The 27,366-nt window shown below is 43.6% G+C and overlaps 1 protein-coding gene across 1 annotated transcript; it reads left to right on the forward strand.

The window, feature by feature from the left end:
- The first annotated feature begins 596 nt into the window (after positions 1 to 596).
- wrap73 (WD repeat containing, antisense to TP73) lies at positions 597 to 27,361 on the forward strand. The gene is made up of 13 exons (XM_071371564.1): positions 597 to 773; positions 1,437 to 1,532; positions 8,323 to 8,475; positions 8,920 to 9,036; positions 16,579 to 16,651; positions 17,259 to 17,362; positions 19,480 to 19,566; positions 19,641 to 19,775; positions 21,462 to 21,539; positions 25,544 to 25,649; positions 25,920 to 26,045; positions 26,276 to 26,467; positions 26,857 to 27,361. Exons 2-13 carry the CDS (start codon positions 1,464 to 1,466, stop codon positions 26,976 to 26,978), a joined length of 1,362 nt encoding a protein of 453 aa, XP_071227665.1. The 5' UTR covers positions 597 to 773; positions 1,437 to 1,463; the 3' UTR covers positions 26,979 to 27,361.
- The last annotated feature ends 5 nt before the right edge of the window (positions 27,362 to 27,366 follow it).

Here is a 27,366-nt window from a genome sequence, read left to right on the forward strand (position 1 = left end):
TGTGACCTATGTACAAATTAGAATTGTGCAATAGCAGAGCATAAGACAGTTGCCACATCAATGTTACACTGAATTAATTAGTTCAGTTATAGTTATTACATGTTATATTCCAATGTTATTTAATGATATTGGTTATATTCCAATATTATATTCCAATTAATATTTTTGGGGTATAAATTAAAAACAACTATTGAAAAACGTTTGCTCCTGAATGGTAACTGGCACCTCCAGGGGCAAGTTACCCCGGTAAATGCGGCCCGAGTTCTTAATTAGGAAATGCTAGTTGGATGACTGTTCAAATTGATTTTTCCCAGTCTGAGCTAGTTTTTTTTCCTGAGTTCCCAGTTGTCTTGAATGCACTGAAGTCTGAAATTTCCGAGTTCTCAGTTGTTTTGAACGCGGCAACTGGTTCCAAAACGAATGCACTCACTTTTCACCATATAAAACTCCTCACATCGGGATAACCCGGGACAGATAATCGAATCCCCTCTAGGTAACCTCTGCTGAACTACATTTCCCAGCATAATGAAAAACTGTCTTCATGCTGATTGGATGACGCTCTTGATTTCAAGTGCGTTTGAGTTTGCATGCTCACCACGTCGGGTGACAGAGTAGTTTGCTCTTTGACCAGACTCTTGTGCAACCTCTGCTCAACCGGTACCAGAGGTGCGGTAAATCAATCGCACTGAAGCAAGTATCAGACAGTTATTGTTGTCATGCACTTGTTTGATAGCATGTGAACGAGGAAAGTTTTCAACAAACCCTGGATACCGGTGAGTCGCTCAACCTTGGACGATAAAACTTCACGCTAAACATAAAACATACAGTTATATGTGTGGAATGAATTAGTGAACTACGGTATCTAGCTAGCTAGGCTAGCTAACGTAAGCTTGACGATACCAGTACTGTTAACTTGAGCCAGTTTGCTTAGAATGCAAAAAACATGTTAACAGACGTTCGTCATTGATTCACATTTACTGGTTTGTTTACGCGACTGGTATGAATAACAAAGGATACATTGTCGATAACTAGCCATTTCAACTGGCATCAAACAGGTGTAGCTACTTTGCTAATTTAGCTAGCTAATCTGTTAAACCTACTCGCCTGCCATATAGAGCCATAACTCTCTTTTGTGCTACCAATGCAATGTGCATGTTAAAAGTCGAGTTACCAACTTGTTTGTTCTCGCACTACTACTAGTTAGATGCATAGGTTTCTTTATTTTTAGGATACGTTAGCTACAGTAGTACTGTACAGTTAGCCTTAACTTCCAAAGAAGGCATCTGGTGTTTTGGCTTGAAATACATTCATGGTCTGTCGCCACCTTGTGGTTATTATTGACCAAAATACTCAAGACTAGGCGAACAACGCGAGTAGCTAGCTTTTTTGGGTTGTATACTGTTGACTAATCACATGTTCATGCCCCCTTTCTACAGTGACCAGTCATTTTGTTAAATTCAGAGATGAACTTCTCTGAGGTCTTCAAACAGTCTAACCAACTGTGCAGAGTTTCACCAGATGGAAAATATTTGGTAAGCAATAATTTGTTTCAATATACACTTAGTAATCAAATCAAAGTTTATTTGTCACTTGCGCCAAATACAACAGGTGTAGGTAGACCTTACAGTGAAATGCTTACTTACAGGCTCTAACCAATAGTGCAAAAAAGGTATTAGGTGAACAATAGGTAAGTAAAGAAATAAAACAACAGTAAAAAGACAGGCTATATACAGTAGCGAGGCTACATACAGACACCGGTTAGTCAGGCTGATTTGAGGTAGTATGTACATGTATATATGGTTAACGTGACTATGCATATGTGATGAACAGAGAGTAGCAGTAGCGTAAAAGAGGGGTTGGTAGGTAGCCCGGTTAGCCAATGTGCGGGAGCATTGGTTGGTCGGCCCAATTGAGGTAGTATGTACATGAATGTATAGTTAAAGTGACTATGTATATATGATAAACAATGTAGATAATGTAATGATTAAGATTGTACACAAAATTAAACCGAAAACGGATACATACTGTATACAGGTTGGAGCAAGAAGGTGCCACACTGGACGTGCGTGTGTGGTTGCCAGCTCACTTCCTGCTGCCAATAATGATTTATTAATTGAAGGCTACTGGGTTCCAATTAAATTAGTTCCTTTTGCATCCCTTTAATATTTTATGTAGAAATTGTGTACCAATATAGAATTTAAAAGCTTGTTATATTAAATGAAGTTCCCTTTAATGTAGACCACATGGACAATTCAATAAATCTGATTTATGGTATGAATAAAGAATTGCTAAAGTGACAGAATTCTACAAAAAGCTCTGACGAAGGCTGTGAGGCCGATACGTAAGCTTATAAAATATCGGTGATACAATCAAGAGCAGTGTGCGGTTTCCTTTTTCCTCGTTCAATTGTTGCCATGCACCTGCAAATTAGATTGCTCAGATGTGCGAGTGCCTTTTGAATTTAATATACTTAATCCCAGAATGTCTCCCAAGTTTTCACCATCATTGTAAATCCATAGTTTATTTTATTTCACCTTTATTTAACCAGGTAGGCAAGTTGAGAACAAGTTCTCATTTATAATTGCGACCTGGCCAAGATAAAGCAAAGCAGTTCGACACATATAAACAACAGTTACACATGGAGTAAAACAAACATACAGTCAATAATACAGTAGAAAAATAAGTCTATATACAATGTGAGCAAATGAGGTGAGATAAGGGAGGTAAAGGCAAAAAAAGGCCATGGTGGCGAAGTAAAAACAATATAGCAAGTAAAACACTGGAATTGTAGATTTGCAGTGGAAGAATGTGCAAAATAGAAATTATGGGGTGCAAAGGAGCTAAATAAATATAGTAGGGGAAGAGGTAGTTGTTTGGGCTAAATTATATGGGCTATGTGCAGTAATCTGTGAGTAATCTGTTTTTTATTTAACCTCTAGAGATGGGGGAACTATTGTTTTTTTATATTATGGAGTGACTTGCTGTTGCTAAATATACAGAGATTTCTGGCAATGCAGGATCCACTAGCCTACCTCCTTTCAGCTGCTGCTCATTGCTCAGTCACTCCGTGACTCTGTTGCCGCTTGTACACAAAACAGTTTGATCAAACGTAGTTAATTGTAATAGTAAGCTGTTGCAAACATAAGCATGACATAAAGAGGTCTAGCAATTGAATGTTCTTTTTTCAGGAGTTAAATGCAGCTATTTAGGCAAGCTATATGTAGCTTACACAGCATATCAAACAAGCAAGACACTCATTCAATAGTGATTTGATTTCATTTTTTCATCATTGGAAACATTATCTGAACCGGAGGCAGACTGGCTATATGGCAGCATAATTGTAAAGATTACATCACGCACAACAATTGTTTTGTCCTAATGCAATGTGTAGACTGTCTTGCTTGTGCTACAGCAATATCTGTTTCAACAGACAGAAGGTTGTAGCTGGCCCTTCATATAGGCAATTTTCTTGGATCGATAGTTCAAATCACAGCAGTTCAGGAATGAGGCAGAGACATGGGCTACATCATCATTTCGATCAAATTGGTTGAGAGTTCAGAAGAGCGTGAGTAAAGAAAGAAACGTGAATGTGTATACATAGCTAGGTTTCCATCCAATTGTCTCCAGATTTCATGCAAATATTCTAAAATGCGCGTAAAGAAAATATGTGCATTTTCCCACGAGTGGCGTTTCCAACAAAGGGACTAGTTGTGGATAAAAATCAGTGTGATGACGTAGTGCACACAATGTACTTTTTCGCGTAAGTTTTCCTGTACCGAATAAAAATCTAAAGTTCAGTGCGTTATCGCGTTTTCAACTCTACTGATAGTTTTGTCACAAACTGTTGCGTTAAATAGCGAATGTGCTTACTCAGGTCTTGGCCACTGCTCTTTTCTCGTATAATACATTTTTACAGACACATAGATCCCAACATGTCGAACGAACAAATTTTCTGTCTGTTTTTATACAATTGTAACGAAACTTCCTGTTTCGATCACAGCTTTTTTTTGTTATACCATATGACTTTACTTGCATAAAAACTGTGGATGGAAACATGGTTAATGACCCATGTGATTCGGATCCTTAGATTTGAGAGAAGTTTCCAGAGTGACGGAGGCGGGGCAGGGGCCTCTGCCTTTTTGTTAATTTGAACAAGTACTCTTTATGCATCATGTTTGCAATAAGACACTAAAGTAAAACTGCAAAGAAATTAATGTTTTGTCCTGACATCACTGAGTACCACTCTTCATGTTTCAAGCATAGTGGTGGCTGCATCATGTTATGGGTATGCTTGTCATCGGCAAGGACTGGGGAGTTATTTAGGATAAAAATAAACTTAATAGAGCTAAGCACATGCAAACTCCTAGAAGAAAACCTGGTTCATTCTGCTTTCCAACAGATACTGGAAGACAAATTCACCTTTCAGCAGGACAATAACCTAAAACACAAGGCCAAATATACACTGAAGTTGCTTTCCAAGATGACATTGAATGTTCCTGATTGGCCTAGTTACAGTTTTGACTTAAATCGTCTTGAGAATCTATGACAACTTGAAAATGGGTGTCTAGCAATGATCAACGATGAACTTGACAGAGCTTGAAGATTTAAAAAAAAGAATAATGGGCAAATATTGTACAATCCAGGTATGCACAGCTCTTAGACTTACCCAAACACACTTGCAGCTGTAATCGCTGCCGAAGGTGATTGTAACATTTATTGACTAAGGGTTGAATACTTATTTAATCAGTATATTAGCATTTTAATTAATAAAAAAAAGGTAGAATTTGTCCCCAACTTTGACATTACAGAGTATTGTTTGTGAATCGTTGACAAAAGACAAATCAATTTTAATCTCACTTTGTAACATAAAAAATGTGTAAAAAAATTAAGGGGTGTGAATACCTTCTGAAGCACTGTAGCAACATGCCTATAAAGTACCTTCAAAGTATTCAGACCCCTTGACTTTTTCCACATTATGATACAACCTTAATCTAAAATGGATTAAATTGTTTCCCCCCCTCATCAATCTATACACAATAACCCATAATAACAAAGCAAAAACAGGTTTAGACATTTTTGCAAATGTATTAAATAAAAACGGAAATATCACATTTACATACAGTACCAGTGTGGACACCTACTCATTCAAGGGTTTTTATTTTTTACTATTTTCTACATTGTACAATAATAGAGAAGACATCAAAACTATGAAATGACACATGGAATAATGTAGTAACCAAAAAAGTATCCACCCTTTGCCTTGATGACAGCTTTGCACACTCTTGGCATTCTCTCAACCAGCTTCACCTGGAATGCTTTTCCAACAGTCTTGAAGGAGTTCCCACATATGCTGAGCACTTGTTGGCTGCTTTTCCTTCACTCTGCGGTCCAACTCATCCCAAACCATCTCAATTGGGTGGAGGTGATTGGAGGCCAGGTCATCAAATATACCTTACACAGCCTGGAGGTGTGTTGGGTCATTATCCTGGTGAAAAACAAATGATAGTCCCACTAAGCGCAAACCAGATGGGAAGGCGTATTGCTGCAGAATGCTGTGGTAGCCATGCTGGTTAAGTGTGCCTTGAATTTTAAATAAATCCTACAGTGTCACCAGCAAAGCACCCACACGCCATCACAACTCCTCCATGCTTCATGGTGGGAACCACACATGCGGAGATCATTAGTTCACCTACTCTGCGTCTCAAAGTCACGGCGGTTGGAACCTCAAATTTGGACTAATCAGACCAAGGGACAGATTTCCACCGGTCTAATGTCCATTGCTCGTATTTCCTGGCCCAAGCAAGTCTCTTCTTATTGGTGTCCTTTTAGTAGTGGTTTCTTTGCAGCAATTTGACCATGGCCTTATTCATGCAGTCTCCTCTGAACAGTTGATGTGTCTGTGAAGCATTTATTTGGGCTGCAATTTCTGAGGCTGGTAACGCTAATTAACTTATCCTCTGCGGCAGAGGTAACTCTGGGTCTTACTTTCCTGTGGCTGTCCTCATGAGAGCCAGTTTCATCATAGCGCTTGATGGTTTTTGCGACTGCACTCGAAAAAACTTTCAAAGTTCTTGCAATTTTCCGGATTGACTGACCTTCATGTCTTAAAGTAAGGATGGACTGTCATTTTTCTTTGCTTTTTGAGCTGTTCTTTCTATAATATGGACTTGGTCGTTTACCAAATAGGGCTATCTTCTGTATACCACCCGTACCTTGTCACAACACAACTGATTGGCCCAAACGCATTATGAAGGAAGGAAATTCCACAAATGTAACTTTTTAACAAGGCACACCTGTAAATTGAAATGCATTCCAGGTGACTATCTCATGAAGCTGGTTGAGAGAATGCCAAGAGTGGGCAAAGCTGTCAGGTAAAGGGTGGCTACTTTTGAATCTCAAACATAAAATATATTTTGATTTGTTTAACCCTTTTTTGGTTACTCCTTATGTGTTATTTCATAGTTTCCATGTCTTCACTATTATTCTACAATGTAGAAAATGGGAAAAAATAAAGAATAACCCTTGGACACACGCACCCATTCAAACTTTTGACTGGTACTGTAAGTATTCAGACCCTTTACTCAGTACTTTGTTGAAGCGATTACAGCCTTGAGTCTTCTTGGTATGACGCTACAAGCTTGGCACACCTGTATTTGGGGAGTTTCTTCCATTCTCTGCAGATCCTCTCAAGCTCTGTCAGGTTGGATGCGGAGTGTCCCTGCACATCTATTTTTAGGTTTCTCCAGAGATGTTCAAGTCCGAACTCTGGCTGGGCCACTCAAGGACATTCAGAGACTTGTCCTGAAGTCACTCCTGCGTTGTCTTGGCTGTGTGCTTGGGGTCGTTGTCCTGTTGGAAGGTGAACCTTCGCCCCCAGTCTGAGGTCCTAACCTGCTCCAGAGCGCTTTTCATAAAGGAGCTCTCTGTACTTTGCTCCGTTCCTCTTTCCCTTGATCCTGACTAGTCTCCCAGTCCCTGCCACTGAAAAACATCCCCACAGCATGATCCTGCCACCAGCATGCTTCAATGTAGAGATGGTGCCGGGTTTCCTGCAGACGTGATGCTTGGCATTCAGGCCAAAGAGTTCAATCTTGGTTTCGTCAGACCAGAGAATCTTGTTTCTCATGGTCTGAGCGTCCTTTAGGTGCTTGTTGGCAAGCTCCAAGTGGATTGTCGTGCCTTTTAGTGAGGAGTGGCTTCTGTCTGGCCACTCTACCATAAAGGCCTGATTGGTGGAGTGCTGCAGAGATGGTTGTCCTTCTGGAACGCTTTCCCATCTCCACAGAGGAACTCTGGAGCTCTAGAGTGACCATCGGGTTTTTTGTCACCTCCCTGACCAAGGCCCTTCTCCCTGGCTTGCTCAGTTTGGCCGGGCCGCCAGCTCGAGGAGGACTCTTGGTGGTTCCAAACTGCTTCCATTTAAGAATGTGTTCTTGGGGACTTTCAATGCTGCATACATTTTTTGGTAACCTTCCCCAGATCTGTGCCTCAACACAGTTCTGTCTCAACTTGTAGAAACATCTCAAGGATGATCAATGGAAACAGAATGCACCTGAGCTCAATTTTGAGCAAAGGGTCTAAATACTTATGTAAATAAGGTATTCTGTTTTATTTAATACATTTTCAAAAATGTTTAAACCTGTTTTCACTTTGTCATTATGGGGTATTATGAGTAGGAAGGGGTCTGAATACTTTCCGAATGCACCCCCCCCCCCCCAAAAAAGCACCATTCTGCACTGACTCATTTTTATTCAGACATTTGCAACACAAATAAATAATCATAACATTTAAAACTATATAAATATGTATGAAAATAAGACTCATAAATATCAAAAAGTAACAAAGACAAATAGAAACAAATTTGTGTTGATTTGGTACTCGAGCATCAAGACATTAATCATCCCCCAACACTGTCAACCAAGAGTCAAGACTAAACCAATTCACCTTGGTGGTGTGCAGACTGGTTTTATGTTTTTCTTAATGATTTTGCACAAACCAGAAAAAAATGCAACAATATGTCTAACTATATATTCACAGTATTATGAATGAATTGTGGTTTATTTGGTAGCATTTAAATCCGCCACTGCATGACAGGTACCCTAGTCATATGAATGTTTTAGGTAGAAATATGATGCATACCTTATGTACTCCACTTATGCACTCAAAATATGCACTTTTAAACATCGACAACAGGCATGGCAGATGGACGTTCATGGTCTTACAACTGAGGAGTTAACAAATCCAATAAGTACACAGATGTGCCGGAACACAACCTTTTTCTGCCTGCCTGTCTCTCTCCATCTTCCCCCCCCCCCCCCCCAGGCCACGTGTGTACAGTACAGGCTGGTGGTGCGAGACGTGAACACCCTACAGATCTTGCACCTTTACACTTGCCTGGACCAGATAGTCCACATGGAGTGGTCCTCTGACTCGCTCTTCATCCTCTGTGCCATGTACAAGAGGGGACTAGTGCAGGTATGTGCTCCTCTATTAGGCTTGTGCATATTGTTTTTTTATCTCATTTGTCCAATGACAGTTGGTTTATTTTTTTAAATAAAAAATAAATAAAAATTGTGCTGAATTAGCTTGTTCACAGCCTGTTGATGGATGCTTAAATATACAGAATGTGGGAAATTAAACTGGGAACAAAGTGTACACATATAAATCAACAACTTGCACAGAAAGTGGAATTTAAGTTGATAATTACTGACCATTTTGAAATGAAAGGGAAATTACCCCTCGTTTGAGACGGTGTTAAGATCAAATGCACTGTGCAAAAAGAACAGCTTACTTTTGCAGAGGTAACCATCTCCAGTCTTTCATTTCGTCTCTGGATCAGATTTGGTGTGGTCAAAGGTTTGAGTACAGGTTGAGCTCAGGGAAAGGCAGTTGTCCTTCTCTCACAATCTCTCCTCTCAGGTGTGGTCTCTAGAGCAGCCTGACTGGTACTGTAAGATTGACGAGGGCTCGATAGGACTAGTCTCCTCGCGCTGGAGCCCAGACGGACGTCACATTCTCAACACCACAGAGTTCCATGTAAGTGTGAAGTCACTAGGAGTGTGTTTATGTGTTTCTGTCTGGTGTCGACTGTTGCTGCCCATAATGAAGGAGGAGACCTGAAAATAGCCAGCAGACACCAGACCCTGCCCCACCTGACAAATGTATGCCCGATTTCAGTTACTCCAGCTAGTGTTTTGTCATATCCTCGACACACGAATTAAGTTCCTTCCCGAGTCCTATTCCGTTTCTCCTTCCCGAAGTGTGCACTCGTTCACTCCCTTTGAAGCATTTAAAAAGCACTGGATTGGTGTAAGCCTGTGCTTGAGTGGGTTTTCACCATGTTCCTTACACTACTCCCTCCCTTTGAAATCCATGGTGGAAGTGTACAGGGGGAGAAACAGAATTGGGCTGTAGATATGTGTTATATTCTTGGAAGATGACAATCCATCCAATGTGTCTTGTCACACATCCAATAGGCTGTGAAATTCCGCCACACTTAGACATTTTTAATGTGGCGAGTTTTGCTTAATAAGAAATGGCAAAGTACATTTATAGTGTCTTTCTGATTAGTTTAGACTTTGAATGAACATGCTTGCTGGAACCAAACCAGTGTCGGTGTGACGACATCGCAGCATGCTATGCACGTCTGCAACGACTGTAGGTGAAAGTGCAGTCGTCTGGCTTGTTGGGAGCATATTTGTCCCTAGGTATCAGAAGGGGGAGTGGGCTGCACTCGTCCTCGCCCGCCTGTTTGGGTTACGACTTGGGCACCGTGCCACGGCGGGGCTCGCCTGACGCCCGAACCCGACTCCTAGACTCACTGACAGGTGCCGGGGCCCAAGCACAACTGTGTCTGGAGGTTTGAGAGGGAGCAGGGAGTGCAAGTGTCTGACATTTCTGCTTTGTCTGTCTGCTTCTTCAACAAACACAGGAATAGAATGGAGTCTCCCTGGGTCTGTCTGCTCCTGGGTCTGTGCTCTTTCCATGAAATCCTGAGAAGGGACAATTGTCAGTTGTGGATATTGGGAAGATGTAAAACATTTTGCAACAGAAAATGTGCATTTCTTATTGGATAAGTTCAAGTAGCCCCCCCTGTTTGTTGCCTTGTATGGCTCAGAACTCAATGCAAGATGCCCTGTTTTCCCATTTGGGGTGCCAAGCCCGTTTACCAAAAGTCTAGGGGTGATGACACCTGCATTGCCCAGTGCTGTTGACCTCACCTTCACCCCTCCACAAATATTTCATTATGGCTGTGCCAGACTGGTGTTCGTATCAGGGCTCAGTTTCAGCCGGGAGCTCATGAACAAGATGCTATATTAACTTGTTAGGGGACAGCTGCTGTGTGTTGAACCCACTGCGTGTGTGTGTTTTCTTTTCTCCCCACTGACTGTTTTGATACCTGGGTGCAATTTGTCAGTTAACAGCTGATGGTGCTAGACGAGGCTTTGGATTTACATTCATCTCTGTAGATATGCCATTTCGCGTGGGAGAGTCGCCGGCGTGAGCCAGCCTCCGGATCTGATCTGACCTCCAGCCCTCACCACAGTTTGCACTGCTTTACTGTGCTTTGCGCTTTTTGTCCATGTACAAATTATTTCAAATGGTTAACAAGCAGCTTTTTTGACACTAAAATGGTCTTACACCATATCTTGCATGCGTTATGTGATTTAGCTCACGGCCTCTCGCTACTGTACATAAAGAACAATTGGAAAGTGGATTAGTCTATTGCATTCTCCATGTTCTACAAGTTAGCAGGACATCCTGGAGTCTCTTGGCTGTCTGTCATACGATAGGCTTACCCACTCACTTATCAGAAGTGACTTAACATTGGTAATTAGGCCTAGCTTCATGGATAGGCCCGATGTCATTCAAATAGGTCTTTGTCAAATGACTTTTACCCTCATTGTATGTTCGAATCAAAAAGCCATACATGTTTGAATTCCCACTCCTGATTCTCTCCACTGGCACTATGCTGCACATATTCACTGCTAATCCAACAAACCAGCTGAGCGAGCTGTAAAACCGGTGTGGAAGACATCCACTCAAGGCCGGCGTCGAACATTCTATACCTCTAATGGTTTTTGCATTGTTGGGATCAGGTTAGCTGCGTGCCTGGCCGGCGGCGCTGGCGCCCCGCTAGCGCGTAGCATGTTGGCAGCGTTGGCGATCAGAGAAACTGTGACCCCAAGTAGCTTCCACAGCTCTACTCTGACAATCAACAATCAGTCATCCAGACTGACGCCTGGCTACACTGCACTCCAATCCACGGGGGAATTATAAGGCTGTAACAGGAGAAATGGGTCTATATCGGGTTGAGATACCGTCTCTGATGGGGAATGCATATGAACTTATCCATTGCTGACAGATAGGCCTATGCAAAGATTCCTCGCAGGAGTCGCATCATCACTAATTCTCTCTCGCATATAAAAAGTGCTGCCACAGGAGGAGCTGATGGATTTGTGATTTGCTGTCAGGGATTCTGTAGTTGGTCCTGTTTATCAAGTGTAGCCTTTCTTGTCCCAGTGGGACTGTTCTTTCTAGGGTTAAGTTGAGGGCCTGAGGCATAACTCTTGTGAGGTTAAGTTTAGAACAAGGCTGTGGGAGAGCTTTAAACAGGATAAACAAAGTCAAATTAATTCCTCCAATGTGAAGTGAACCAGTACTGTTGTGAGCTGTAAGCCACGGTTTAGGCCCTCCATCCACCCCGCCAGTCGCCACAACACCCTAGCAGGCACCTCTGCTACAACTCTGTAAAATGTGCTGTCTTCTCGTTGACACATGGCCTCCCTGCATATACAGTGCATTCGGTAAGTATTTAGACCCCTTTTTCCACGTTGTTACGTTACAACCTTATTCTAAAATGGATTAAATACATTTTACGTCAATCTACACACTACCACATAATGACGAAGTGAAAACTGGTTTTGATATTTTTGCTAATACATTTTTTTAAATTTAAAAATGTACCTTATTTACATAAGTATTCAGACCCTTTGCTATGAGACTCGAAATTGAGCTCAGGTGCATCCTTTTTCCGTTGATCATCCTTGAGATGTTTCTACAACTTGATTGGACATGATTTGGAAAGGCACACACCTGTCTATATAAGGTCCCACAGTTGACAGTGCATGTCAGAGCAAAAACCAAGCCATGAGGTCGACGGAATTGTCTGTCGAGCGCCGAGACAGGATTGTGTTGAGGCACAGATCTGAGGAAGGGTACCAAAACATTTCTGCAGCATCGAAGGTCCCCAAGAACACAGTGGCCTCCATCACTCTTAAATTGAAGAAGTTTGAGAAACAAGATTCTCTGGTCTGATGAAACCAAGATTGAACTCTTTTGCCTGAATGTCAAGTGTCAGGTCTGGAGGAAACCTGGTACATCCCTACGGTGAAGCATGGTGGTGGCAGCATGCTGTGGGGATGTTTTTCAGCTACAGGGACTGGGAGACTAGTCAGGATTGAGGGAAAGCTGACCGGCGCAAAGTATAGAGATCCTGCTCCAGAGCGCTCAGAACCTCAAACTGGGGCGAAGGTTCATCTTCCAACAGGACAACGACCCCAAGCACACCCCTTGAATGAGTAGGTGTGTCCAAACGTTTGACTGGTGCTGTATGTTTTTAGAAATGTTTACTAATTAATATACAATGAATACTTATTGACTCAAGACATTTCATATTTTCAACTCCTTTGTTATGGCAAATCTAAATAAGTTTTGCTCAATAAATTGCAGTTACTCCACAATACTAACCTAATTGACAGAGTAAAAAGACTGAAGCCTGCACAGAATAAAAATATTCCAAAACATGCATCCTGTTTGCAACAAGGCACTCAAGTAACCCTGCCAAAAATGTGGCAAAGCAATGTCTGAATGTTCCTGAGTGGCCGAGTTATAGTTTTAACTTAAATCTGCTTGAAAATCTATGGCAAGACTTGAAAATGGTTGTCTAGCAATGATCAACAACCAATTTGACAGCGCATGAAGAATTTTGAAATTAATGATGGGTAAATATTGTACAATTCAGGTGTGCCAAGCTCTTAAGAAACTTACCCCAAAAGACTCACTGCTGTGATCACTGCCAAAGGTGATTCTAACATGTATTGACTCAGGGTTGTGAATTCTTATGTAAATGAGATATTTCTGTATTTAATTTTCAATACATTTGCAACAATGTCAGAAACATGTTTTGACTTAGTCATTATGGGGTATTGTGTGTAGATGGGTGACCATTTAAACAAATATTTAATACATTTTTAATTCAGGTTGTAACTCAACACAATGTGGATTAAGTCAAGGGGTATGAATACTTTCTGAAAGCACTGTAAATGAAGGACTAGATGGATATAACTCGTTTTAGTATAGACAATGCCATTCCACCATCAGCTAGGTGAGGATTTCTATGAGTTGGTAAGTGATAAGCCAATTATAAAATAAAAGGTTATTTGTCACATGCTTCGTAAACCACAGGTGCAGACTAACAGTGAAATGCTTACTTACAGGTCCTTTTCCAACAATGCAGAGTTAAAGATAAAACATGTAATAAAAAATAGAAATAGTGACACGAGGAATAAATATCCAGTGAAAAACGAATAACAATAATGAGTAAAAATAAGATGGCTATATACAGGGAGTATGAGTAGGGGTATGAGGTAATTGAGGTAGCTATGTACATATTGGTAGGGGTTAAGTGACTAGGCACTTAACTAGGATAGATAATAGACAGAAGCAACAGCGAATGTGGTGAGTGTAAAAATGTGTGTGTGAGTTTGCATATGTTGTGTGTGGGCGTATGTAGTGTTTGTGTGTGTACAGTGCATTCCAAAAGTATTCAGACTCCTTGACTTTTTCCACATTTTGTTACGTTACAACCTTATTCAGAAAACTACACACAATACCCTATAAAGCGAAAGCAGGTTTTTAGAAAAGTTTGCAAATGTATAAAATCAGAACAGAACAGAAATACTTTATTTACATAAGTATTCAGACCCTGAGCACACAGCCAAGACAACGCAGAAGTGGCTTCGGGACAAGTCTCTGAATGTCCTTGAGTGGCCCAGCCGTTCGAACATCTCTGGAGAGACCTAAAAATAGCTGTGCATCGATGCTCCTCATCCAACCTGACTGAGCTTGAGAGGATCTGCAGAGAAGAATGGGAGAAACTCCCCAAATACAGGTGTGCCAAGCTTGTAGCATCATTCCCAAGAAGACTCGAGACTGTAATCGCCACCAAAGGTGCTTCAACAAAGTACTGAGTAAAGGGTCTGAATACTTTTGTAAATGTGATATTTCAGTTTATTTTAAATTTTTAATAAATGTGCAACACTTTCTAAACCTGTTTTTGCTTTGTCATTATGGGGTATTGTGTGTAGATTGATGGGGGGAACTATTTAATCCATTTTAGAATAAGGCTGTAACGTAAACAAAGTGGGAAAAAGTCAAGGGGTCTGAATACTTTCTGAATGCACTGTAACAAACTTCCTAGAAAAGAAGCCTAAAGTTGATGATCATGCTGTGAAGGCCAATACAAAGCATTATTTGTGTCCCTTTATTCTGATGGCTAAACAGAAGCGGTTTTATTTGCTCTTGGAACATCTTGTCTCTGTCCTAGAGACTGAAACGCCAGTCTACTGCTTCCAAGGTGTAGTTTTACCAGCTTCAGTGCCCCAGACTGGCATGCCAGGCAACACAGAGAAGCATTTCTCACCTATTTTACATATGTGCTGCTCCCTCCCTCTTCCCAGTTTAAAGTTACACCATGGCTTTCCCCCCCCCCCTTCAGACAACCTCCCAACCCAGTCCCCCCCCATGTCAATGTGGTGGGGTACAAGTTGTCCAAGAAGAACTGTGTTGAGCTGTGTTGACGGTGGTTTCCATGGATCTGTGGACAGGGGGGGGAGCGTGTGGGTGTAATGACAGGCCACAGCTGGATGTCTTGGTACCTCAGGAGCATGGCCTGGTCAGTTAGACCCTTACCCAGGGAAGCAACAGCCAGTAGGTCAGACGGACTCCTGCCTTAATGCCTTCCTCCCCTGAGCGAGAAAGTGAGCCCTAGTTAGAAAATCAGGGAAAGCATGTGGGATGCCATGCTAGATCTATTTAAAGTTCATCTCTTTCTTCATACAGTTGTGTAGTTTTCTGATGTTTGCACTTCTCTTACAGGAAGGTAAGTGTAGGCAAAGGGAGGACCCTGAATTAAGTTTTAATTGGAATTTTGGGAGGGTGTCGGTCTGACATGCACACCATATAAGCCGCCGCCTTCCAAGGCCGCACAGAGGCTGAGGGTCTTGATTACAGTTCACACTTGAAATGACGACCCTCGACTTTGTCACTTCTGTCTCAAGCTTATTTATTGTTATGAAGCCACATAACAGTCTTGGCTGATCACCGAGACTAGTTTAGTCCAGCATTTGCACAGGCTTAGTATTCAAAGTATGATAAGACAGGGTGCGGAGAAGTGTATGCATGCACATTTATATTGGCTTACTAGGTTGTAAAAGAAAATATGTAGGCCTTGCATTTTACACCCATAACATGCTTGTGGTGGTAGGCTACACAGCCGTAATGTCATTTGGATGGCTTAGAATGACTACTGTTCTGGCTTTTACTTTTAGGAGTTCCAATAACTAGGCTAGCTTTAGGCTGAATACAAATACTATATTGTGCATCTTACAGTATAGCCCTAGTTATGTTCATTTTAACAAAGCATATGTAGTTTCAATGTTTTCACATTATATACACCTTTTGTTTTTCTGATCACAACTAAACGAGGAAGAAACTAGGAGTGCAGGACCTGTCGCATGCTGGTCTTGTTTCTTGGAGGGCTAGATTCAGCGTGTCTGCTGTTTGTGTGCTGCGATCTGTAAGCTCATCTCGGATGATTTTGGGAGGGGGGAGGGTGACTTGAATCTTTACGGGTAGACAGACTGGCATTGGCCTTGTTTCTATTGTCCAGTCCTGCTGGTAACCGATAAGGGTTGTACTTTACTGCTGTTATTAATGGATAGGCTAAAGATTTCATTACTGTAACGTTTTAGATTTAGAACTTTCCCTTGTGACTGCTTTAACCATTCAGCACAACCGCTCTTCTTAGTCTTATCCATCCCATCACGAAGACCCTCGTGGATCTCTTCCACAGACCGACACAGTCCCCCAGGGGCTGTGTTGAAGCCGAACGGGGTGACTGCTGCGTTTGGTATAAAATCTAAATGGACGGAGTGGCGGGGATAGCGAGGAGCTCTCAGCGGTCTCATTAGTCGAAGAGTTGACTGAGCTCTTATTAATAGGCGGCTGTTGTTGACGCCCTGCTCTCAGAGCTCCACACTTACCACATTAAAGCGTCCAACAAGCTCCTCTTACAGAGGAAGAGGCCATGTTGCCAATGAAGAGAGGGCATGTGGTGCAACCGGCGACGCGGTTTGCAATATTAAATGGGCGTAGACATTCAAAATAATTGATCGCGGATCAAAGATGTCTGTTTTTGGACGGATGAGTCTTTGTAGGCTATTCCCCTGTGCTAGCTATCCTTTCACTGGGAGATGAGTTATAGTTTGTTACATTTTGTTTCTTTTTTTTTGACAGCTGAGAGTTACCGTCTGGTCCTTGTGTACCAAAGCCGTATCTTACATCAAGTACCCCAAGGCATGTCAGAAGGGTAAGTACGTGAATGTGTGTTTTTCAGCGAGAGGACTTGGGTACAGGGCCACGCTGACTGGCTGACACATGGGCTGGTGAATCGCGTTCCTCCCTGTCCTTTGACCTTAGGGCCTATGGGCCATCTGCTGACAGCTGGAGCCCTCTTCAGTAAATGGTGCATGCTCGCCATAACCTGTTTGTCAGCAGCCAGTGGAGTTATTGTCTTGGGCTCCAACCACTACCCAAAGGTTCACACACCACCACCACGTGACCCAAGCACCGTTGGAGCCACTGTATAAATAATCCAGCAATGCCAACCACTTGCCGCTGAAGGCCTCTTGATAATTACACTCAATAGACTGTGCTGTACACCACAGCAACGCTATAGGTTAACATGACAACTAAATGACCACAAATCATTTTGGACACGTGTCACCTAGATGAACATAATGTAGGTCTAAAGCATATCACTTTTGCATCTGCAAATTGTCCTCTATTCCAACATTGTCTTTGTACAAGAACTAGCTGATTAGTAGTTGAGTCAGGTGTGTTTGTGTGGGGCAAGATTTTGACTATGTTAAATAATGTTTCCTGTGCATTGTTTCCCCCCTGGTCTGTGGTTCCAGGGATAGACTTCAGCAGGGACGGCTGCTACATGGCCCTAGCGGAGCGCCGCGACTGCAGAGACTACGTTAGCGTGTTTGTGTGTGACGACTGGCACCTACTGAGGGTGAGTGCCACTCAGAGCTCCCACCACGGGAGTGTCCAAAAATAAGTTTGGGATTTACATTTGCGTTTGATAAACTCAGCAAAAAAAGAAACGTCCCTTTTTCAGGACCCTGTCTTTCAAAGATAATTCGTAAAAATCCAAATAACTTCACAGATTTTCATTGTAAAGGGTTTAAACACCGTTTCTCTTGCTTGTTCAATGAACCATAAACAATTAATGAACGTGCACCTGTGGAACGGTCGTTAAGACACTAACAGCTTACAGACGGTAGGCAATTAAGGTCACAGTTATGAAAACTTAGGACACTAAAAAGGCCTTTCTACTGACTATGAAAAACACCATAAAGATGCCCAGGGTCCCTGCTCATCTGCGTGAACTCGGTATGTAATTTATTGCCCTGGCCACATCTGCAGTCCTCATGCCTCCTTAGGCATGCTGCAAGGAGGCATGAGGACTGCAGATGTGGCCAGGGCAATAAATTGGAATGTCCATACTGTGAGATGCCTAAGACAGCGCTACAGGGAGACAGGACGGACAGCTGATCGTCCTCGCAGTGGAGTGTAACAACACCTGCACAGGATCGGTACATCCGAACATCACACCTGCGGGACAGGTACATGATGGCAACAACAACTGCCCGAGTTACACCAGGAACGCACAATCCCTCCATCAGGGCTCAGACTGTCCGCAATAGGCTGAGAGAGGCTGGACTGAGGGCTTGTAAGCCTGTTGTAAGGCAGGTCCTCACCAGACATCACCGGCAACAACTATGGGCACAAACCCACCATCGCTGGACCAGACAGGACTGGCAAAAAGTGCTCTTCACTGATTAGTCACAGTTTTGTCTCACCAGAGGTGATGGTAGGATTTACGTTTATCGTCGAAGCAATGAGCGTTACACCGAGGACTGTACTCTGCAGCGGGATTGATTTGGAGGTGGAGGGTCCGTCAATGTCTGGGGCGGTGTCACAGCATCATCGGGCTGAGCTTGTCATTGTAAGCAATCTCAATGCTGTGCGTTAGAGGGAAAACATCCTCCTCCCTCATGTGGTACCCTTCCTGCAGGCTCATCCTGACATGACCCTCCAGCATGACAATGCCACCACGCACAGAACGAGCAGTATGGCTGATTTCCTTCAAGACAGGAATGTCAGTGTTCTGCTATGGCCAGCAACGAGCCCGGATCTCAATCCCATTGAGCAGGTCTGGGACCTTTTGGAGCGTGAGGGCTAGGGCCATTCCCCCCCAGAAATGTCCGGGAACTTGCAGGTGCCTTGGTGCAAATCTGGTGCAGTCCATGAGGAGATGCACTGCAGTACTTAATGCAGCTGGTGGCCACACCAGCTACTGACTGTTACTTTTGATTTTGACCCCCCCCCTTGTTCAGGGACACATTATTCCATTTCTGTTAGTCACATGTCTGTGGAACTTGTTCAGTTTGTCTTAGTTGTTGAATCTTGTTATGTTCATACAAATATTTACACGTTAAGTTTGCTGAAAATAAACGCAGTTGACAGTGAGGATGTTTTCCTTTTTTGCTGATTTTACATGCATACGTACACTGAGGGCACAAAACATTAGGAACACTTTCAATTCATCGGGGCATGGACTCGACAAGGTGTCAAGCGTTCCACAGGGATGCTGGCCCATGTTGACACCAATGCTTCCCACAGTTGTGTCAAGTTTGCTGGATGTCCTTTGTGTGGTGGACCATTCTTACACGTGGGAAACTGAGCGTGGAAAACCCCAGCAACGTTGCATTTCTTGACACGCAAACCGGTGCGCCTGGCACCTACTACCATACCCAGTTCACTTAAATATTTTCTTGCCTATTCACCCTCTGAATTGGCACAATCCATGTATCAAGGCTTAAAATCCTTTAAAACTGTCTCCTCCCCTTCATCTACACTGATTTGAGGTCAATAAGGGATCAAAGCTTTCACCTGGTCAGTCTGTCATGGAAAGAGCTCATGTTCCTAATGTTTTGTACATTTTGACACATTGTAAAGTGGGACCCAAACAACAGATGCACCAGTACAGATGCGCAGTTTGTCCCTGTCTATTTTCTGCTAATTGTCTGGATCCCCTTGTTTGACCTCCCTGTCTACCTTTCAAAGCACTTTGAAACAGAGACCCAGGACTTGGCGGGGGTGGAGTGGTCTCCTAACGGCTGTGTTCTGGCTGTATGGGACAGCTGTTTGGAGGTAAGCCATTGGAAAATTAGTTGACAATATGTTGACAGAGTGGGGACCCTGAGAGAGTGTGTGTGTCTCCCCAGTACAAGGTGCTGCTGTACTCGCTGGATGGCCGGCTGCTGTCCACCTTCAGTGCGTATGAGTGGTCGCTGGGCATCAAGTCTTTGGCCTGGAGTCCCAGCAGCCAGTTCCTGGCCATCGGCAGCTATGATGAAAAGGTCTGCGCTCTCTCCTTCTCTTTCTATAGGCTTACGGTGGTTTCCAGATACATGCATTCTGTGCAACCTGTGCAGATCCGTGTTGATTTCTTCAATAATTTAATTTAGTCAATTACTTATTTTTTTCTGATAAACAAGTGACGATAACAAGAAATGCCTTGGTGGGGGAAAAAACATGACAAATGACTTCATTTTAGTTGCTGAAAATGTATCTAGACGAGAATTCCACATGAACCTAATGGTCATTCAATTTTTATTTATTTTTATCCCCTTTTTCTCCCCAATTTCGTGGTATCCAATTGTTAGTAGTTACTGTCTTGTCTCATTACTGTCTTGTCACAACTCCCGTACGGGCTCGGGAGAGACGAAGGTCGAGAGCCATGCGTCCCCCGAAACCCAACCAAGCTGCACTGCTTCTTAACACAGCGTGCATCCAACCTGGAAGCCAGCCGCACCAATGTGTCGGAGGAGACACCGTACACCTAGCGACCTGGTCAGTGCGCACTGCGCCCGGCCCGCCACAGGAGTCGCTAGTGCGCGATGAGACAAGGATATCCCTACCGGCCAAACCCTCCCTAACCCGGACGACGCTAGGCCAATTGTGCATCGCCCCATGGACCTCCCGGTTGCGGCCGGCTGCGACAGAGCCTGGGCTCAAACCCAGAGTCTCTGGTGGCACAGCTAGCACTGCGATGCAGTGCCTTAGACCACCCGGGAGGCCCCTGGTCGTTAAATTTGACATGAAGCTCCTTTTCATCTGTTTTGCCCAATCATAAGCATGCATTCTCTCATTGGCCGATAACGTCTTTCAATCGCGCGGGCTGCTTGAGCGGACCTGGCTCTCCCACAGTCACTTCAATCACTCTTTTCTCATCTGAACTGATGCGCAGCCAGGACACCTCAATTTTATGTTGCCTCAATTAGAAACAATGTATTTGATATTCTTTGCTTTCATATATGCCAATTTAGCTCTGATCACGCCATGTGTGCTGTAATTCATCTATGTTGTCATTCTTGTGGTTCCGCAAATGCGAGTTGCTTTTTTCCGACATAATACTTCTGGCATTGTTGGAAAGCTCGTTTTGTCCCCTTTTCAAGGAAATCACTTATTTACCCCCCTTATGATGGGGAGAAAATCAGAGCTCTGAATTGTTGAATCTGTAGCCAAGGCTTTATAGCCATATGGTTTATTTTTCCTGGTGTTGGCTAAAATCTGCCACAATAGCAATGTTGACAGCTAAGGTATACGAGGGGATAGTAGCCTTGTCCAACTTCCAACACAATGGAAGCAGAAAGTTGTTAGTCAGTGCATTTTATCCAATACATATGTGACTGATAACTCAAACTAACAAAGTATGACATGACTAAATCTAAAATAGCAAAATTGACGCGGTTGCAGATTATATTGATGTGGTTCCTGAAAAGAAACGTATCTACTATCGTGCGTAGGCCTGAACCGAGGTGATTATTGGTCAAGTCCCATTCCAAACATTTGGGGCCGGTTTCCCAGAAACAGATTAGGCGTAGTCCTGTATTGAAAGCGCTTTCAATGGAGAATGCATTTTGTCTGGAATATCATCCCATAGTCATGTAGAAAAGAATAGAATGAATTGAAGCTATTTTAGACTATAGGGACATGGAGTTGGTGTATGACTGATGTGGTCTTACCTGATGGTTTTTGATCAGGTCCGGATCCTAAACCACATCACCTGGAAGAAAGTGACTGAATTTGACCACCCAGCCACCATCAACAATACTAAAGCTGTGAGTAAATGTCAGTTATGTGATGACCTAACATGCTGAGGGGTAGGGGTTATGGGGTCCATACAACTTTCACTAGTATGCCCTTACACTCTACTACTCTTCGTCAATTGTTCTTAACCCTCCATTTCCCCCTCCCTGTTTTTCTTCTTAATCTCTACTAATATGTTTGTTGATTGAACCGCTCGCAAGCAAGACTAGTTGCAGTTAAATAGATTTAAAACTGGGGGTTTGAGCCCTGAATGCTGATTTGGCTTAAAGCTGTGGTATATCAGACCGTATACCACGGGTATGACAAAACGTTTATTTTTACTGCTCTAATTACGTTGGTAACCAGTTTATTACAGCAGTAAGGCACCTCGGGGGTTTGTGATATATGGTCAATATACCACGGCTGAAGGGCTGTGTAGGGTTACTCCGCGTTGGGAAACTGTTGAACATGAAAAACCCAGCAGCGTTTCAGTTCTTGACACAAACCAGGGTGCCTTTCACCTACCATATCCCGTTCAAAGGCACTTAAAAAATTGTCTTGCCTATTCACCCGCTGAATGGCGCAGACACGCAAAATCCATGTCTGAATTGTCTCAAGGCTTAAAAATACTTCTTTAACCTGTAGCGGTATTTATTAGAGGGGGGTAAAGATTTTGTTCGGGCGCCAGGCAGGTATTAACCATGCCGAAAGGAAAGAGTAGAATAGAGTACCACTACCAGACCCACACACATCAGCAGAAGAGACTGCCTAGAGTGCAGCCTGTTTACCAGAGCCAGTGGAGAGAAAAGAGAATACACACCCTATAAAACCCAGATCACAGCACAGGGGTAACCCCACCCAGAATACCTCATACAATAATAATAATGGCAGAGCAATTGAACAGCAACTTCATACAAGAAAGAACCTAGTCATCAACAGAGGAGTTGCAATAATCTGTATTATCTTCCAGTGGAGGAGTGTAGAGGGTTTGAATGTGGGGGGTGTTCATAGACACAACAAAGGCCTTAAAAATGTCCACAATCTTCTCGGCCACATGTCATTAGTACATCCCACCTCAATACAGTTCAAATAACAATACACAACTTGCAAGCAACCTCCCTTTTAACTAAAATGTCCACCCAAATACTTCTGGCAGGGCAATACTAGTCCAGCTCTAATGAACTTCAAGGGGAAGTGCATTTGAAAAATAGAAAGTCTGTTGCAGGGTAAAGCACTGGGAAGAGAAAGAGAACAAGAGATCTTAGCTGTGGTCTTCAGGCGTGCCGGTGTACTGTCTGACCGTTTGTTGGTTTGTATGTCAAAGCTTTGCAAAAATGTTGCTACTAATCCATGCGATCCATAACTGGTGCGGTCCCAAACGATAACAACCACGACCTAGAGCGGTCACACCGATGATTGAGTTAAATACTTTATAAACTACACACGCTGAAAATAAACAAAACTTCTGCAGCATAGCACACACAATCAAACTGTCGCGCCAACCAAGAGCTCCACCCCAGAGAGCTGAAAGAGTTGTTTTTATTTCCTCCGTCCTTACTGCTGATGCCCTCTTAAAGTGGCAGCGCACGGTGAAGGCTCTGTGCAGGATTTCGCCACAAACCTGTCTCCCCTTCACCTACACTGAAGTGGATTTAACAAGTGAGTTACATCAATAAGGGATCGTGGCTTTCACCTGTTCAGTCTGTCATGGAAAGAGCAGGTGTCCTTAATGTTTTGTTGTTCGATTGGGTTCAAGTCCGGGCTCTGGCTGGGCCACTCAAGGACATTCAGGGACTTGTCACAAAGCGTTGTTTTGGCTGTGTGCTTAGAGTCATTGTCCTGTTGGAAGGTGAACCTTTGCCCTCAGTCTGAGGTCCTGAGCGCTCTGGAGCAGGTTTTCATCAAGGATCTCTCTGTACTTTGCTCCGTTCATTTTTCCCTCGATCCTGACTAGTCTCCCAGTCCCTGCTGCTGAAAAACATCCCCACAGCATGATCCTGCCACCACCATGCTTCACCGTAGGGATGGTGCCAGGTTTCCTCCAGATGTGACGCTTGGCATTCAGGCCAAAGAGTTCAATCTTAGTTTCATCAGACTAGAGAATCTTGTTTCTCATGGTCAGTCCTTTAGGTGCCATTTGTCAAACTCCAAGCGGGCTGTTATGTGCCTTTTACAGAGGAGTGGCTTCCGTCAGGCAACTAACATAAAGGTCTGATTTGTGGAGTGCTGCAGAGATGGGGGAACCTTTTAAAAGGACAACCATCTCCACAGAGGAACTCTGGAGCGCAGAGTGACCATCGTTCTTGGTCACCTCCCTGACCAATGCGCTTCTCCACCGATTACTCAGTTTGGCTGGGCAGCCAGCTCTAGGAAGAGTCTTGATGGTTCCAAACTTCTTCCATTTAAGAATGATGGAGGCCATTGTGTTCTTGAGGACCTTCGTTGCTGCAGACATTTTTTGGTGCCTTGACACAATCCTGTCTCGGGGCTTTACGGACAATTTCTTCGACCTCATGGCTTGGTTTTTGCTCTGACATACACTGTCAACTGTGGGACCTTATGTAGACAGGTGTGTGCCTTTCCAAATCATGTCCAATCAATTTAATTTACCACAGGTGGACTCCAATCAAGTTGTAGAAACATCTCAAGGATGATCAATGGAAACAGGATGCACCTGGGCTCAATTTCGAGTCTCATAGCAAAGTGTCTGAACACTTATGTAAAGGTATTTCTGATTTTTATTACATTTGCAACATTTTCTAAAAATCTGTTTTCGCTTTGTCGTTATGGAGTATTGTGTAGATCGAGGATTTTTATTTAATCCATTTTAGAATAAGGCTGTAACGTAAAAATGTGGAAAAGGGGAAGGGGTTTGAATACTTTCTGACTGCACTATTCACTACTTGACCAAACGTATGTGGACACCTGCTCTTTGAACATCTCATCCCAAATCATGGACATGAATATGGAGTTTGTGTCCCCTTTGCTGCTATAACAGCCTCCCCTCTTCTGAGAAGGCTTTCCACTAGATGTTGGAACATTGTTGCGGGGACTTGCTTCCATTCAGCCACGAGCATTAGTGAGGTCGGGCACTGATGTTGGGCGATGAGGCCTGGCTCGCAGTCGGCGCTCCAATTCATTCCCAAGGTGTTCGATGGGGTTGAGGTCAGGGCTCTCTCTGTGCAGGCCAGTCACGTTCTTCTACACCGATCTCGACAAACCATTTCTGTATGGACCTCGCTTTGTGTACGGGGGCATTGTCATGCTGAAACAAGAAAGGGCCTTCCCCAAACTGTTGCCACACAGATGGAAGCACAGAATCGTTTAGAATACTATTGTATGCTGTAGTGTTTAAGATTTCCCTTCACTGGAACTAAGGGGTCTAGCCCGAACCATGAAAACAGCCCCAGACCATTATTCCTCCTCCAAAGTTTACAGTTGGCACTTTGCATTGGGGCAGGTAGCGTTCCCCTGGCATCCACCAAACCCAGATTCGTCCGTCTGACTGCCAGATGGTGAAGCGTAATTCATCACTCTAGAGAACGCAATTTGAACTGCTCCGGAGTTCAATGGTGGCGCGCTTTACACCACTCCAGCCAACGCTTTGCATTGCACGTGGTGATCTTAGGCTTGTGTGCGGCTGCTCAGCCATGGAAACCCCTGACTAACAGTTCCTCTGCTGATGTTGCTTCCAAAGGCAGTTTGGAACTCGGTAGTGAGTGTTGCAACTGAGGACAGATGATTTTTACACACTACATGCTTCAGCACTGTCCCATTGTATTTTGGAAGTTGTATTACTTGCTGCCACGCAAACGATTTTGGAACTGTATGACTCCCCTCTGCTATAATACTCACACACCATTTTCATGTCTCCCTCTACTGCTTTATATGTAATTGCTTGAAACACAATGCTTTTAATTGTGAGCAAGTGCTGTGAAAGGACCATTATTTACCTAACTGGGAACTTTAATGCTTGGGTGTAGATGAGGAAGTGTTGACCAGGTGACTGGTGACTGACTGGAGCTTGTGTTGTCAGGTGGTCTATAAGGAGGTGGAGAGGAAGCCAGTGGTGGGAAGTCCGGACCTGTCCATCCAGCAACACATCACCATGGGCAGCACCCTCTTCAACACACAGAGCAAATGTAAGCACAACTCACCCACTGCCAGGTGTGGTGTGATATTAGCCAACAGGAGTGTATATTTCATTAAATATGCAATATCCCCAACATTATGAAAAGTATTATAGCCTAAGAAAATATGCAATTTGGAATAGATGAAATAACTGACTCAATAACCCATATTCAACCATTTGTATTAGTACACTGGAAAATAATGTTTTTTCAGAGGCTATATCGCTGTCAAAATTGTCTGACTTATTGATCCTGTTTTTGTGGCTCATCCCTCTGTTGTAGATGAGATCTGCCCATTGCCAGTCCAGGTACCTGTGGTCAAACCTGACCTGGACCGTGCCAACCCTAAAGTCGGGGTCTCCTCCATGGCATTCAGCTCGGACAACCGCTACCTGGCCACGAAGAATGGTAAGGGACAGATTCACACTGGAACGTTGCTCTACTAGCCATAGGTGTAAACCCTGCAGACCCACACTCCCAAAATGACCCTTTACCAACCAGGGTTAGATGTTGTCAGTAATCTTCTGAATTGTTTGTATAGCATTTGGTGGCTGTCACAGAATTACTTGTCCCATTTAATTGTATGGTGGCTATAGGGCAATGATGGTGCTGACTAGGGTGTGTGTCTACCCCTGCAGACAGCATGGCCTGCGTGGTGTGGGTATGGGACATGCAGAGGCTGGGGCTCCTGGCGGTTCTGGAGCAGACGTCGGCCGTGCGCTGCTTCCAGTGGGACCCCCGTCGGCCCCGTCTGGCCCTCTGCACCGGCAACGCCAAGCTCTACCTCTGGTCCCCCGCAGGCTGCGTCTCTGTCCAGGTCCCCGCTGAAGGTACTGTAGCTGTGACCCGGCCGTCACCACAAACCTCATAGCATGTGAAGTCAAACACACATCACTTATCACGGGTTGTAATAAAACTGTAAAAGGAGTAGTCAAGCACAGTCAAATGCTCTGTGTACTTTTATTGGTTAACAATATTTACATTCCAAATGGATATTCATCAGGTCACTGCAAACGCCACAGTAATAGAAATAGGACAGTGTTTCCCAAACCAAGTTAAATCAAGTACTCGGCTAGAACTGAGTGGAAGAGCTGGGGGTACTCGAAGAGGTATGTGGAAACACTGAAATGGAGGAACAGTACACTGGTAGGGACACTTCAGCTTGACATGTGAGCAGTAGGTGGAGGTCCTTAATGCCCCTTGTGTACCTCCTTCCTAGGTGGTTTCCAGGTGCAGTCAGTGACTTGGCACTGCAGTGGAGACTCCCTGATTCTGTTGGGGAAAGAGCAACTGTGTCTGTGCTACATGGAGGTTGGGGAAGAGGAGGACGACATCAAGTGAGAGAACCCCACGTACTCTCCTATGGGGCCAGAGCATTAAGATTAGTACTCCAAAGACTGAGCCCATACTCAATCATGGCTTTGGTCTGCACATGACCAGAAGAGTTCCAAAGTGCTGCTCTGACAGTCAACTCTATGGCCATTTAACTGTGGTCATGTGTACTTGCACTGGTCAGTGTCAGCCATCCCTGCAGGTAACATTCCACTTATTTAGGGGAGGATCACAATATAGGACAGGTGTAGTTGAGGTCAAAGTTCCTGTAAGAGATGTTTACAAAGTGCATTTGTCAAATCTCTCATTTAATTATTTGAAGTATTGTGTTTGTAAAAATGTAAAGTCTAGAGGTAACAATTATTTTGTAATAAAGTTTGCTATGAATACCCGTTTA

The sequence above is a fragment of the Salvelinus alpinus genome, chromosome 28 (assembly GCF_045679555.1).
Source record: "Salvelinus alpinus chromosome 28, SLU_Salpinus.1, whole genome shotgun sequence".
NCBI classification, from domain to species: domain Eukaryota; kingdom Metazoa; phylum Chordata; class Actinopteri; order Salmoniformes; family Salmonidae; genus Salvelinus; species Salvelinus alpinus.

Bases quoted from the DNA above. Each gene is read 5' to 3' on its own strand.
- wrap73 (XM_071371564.1), top strand. From the start codon at position 1,464: ATGAACTTCTCTGAGGTCTTCAAACAGTCTAACCAACTGTGCAGAGTT. The intron at 16,652-17,258 runs GTAAGTACGTGA...CTGTGGTTCCAG, and splicing joins CCCCAAGGCATGTCAGAAGG to GGATAGACTTCAGCAGGGAC. The intron at 25,650-25,919 runs GTAAGCACAACT...CCTCTGTTGTAG, and splicing joins CTTCAACACACAGAGCAAAT to ATGAGATCTGCCCATTGCCA.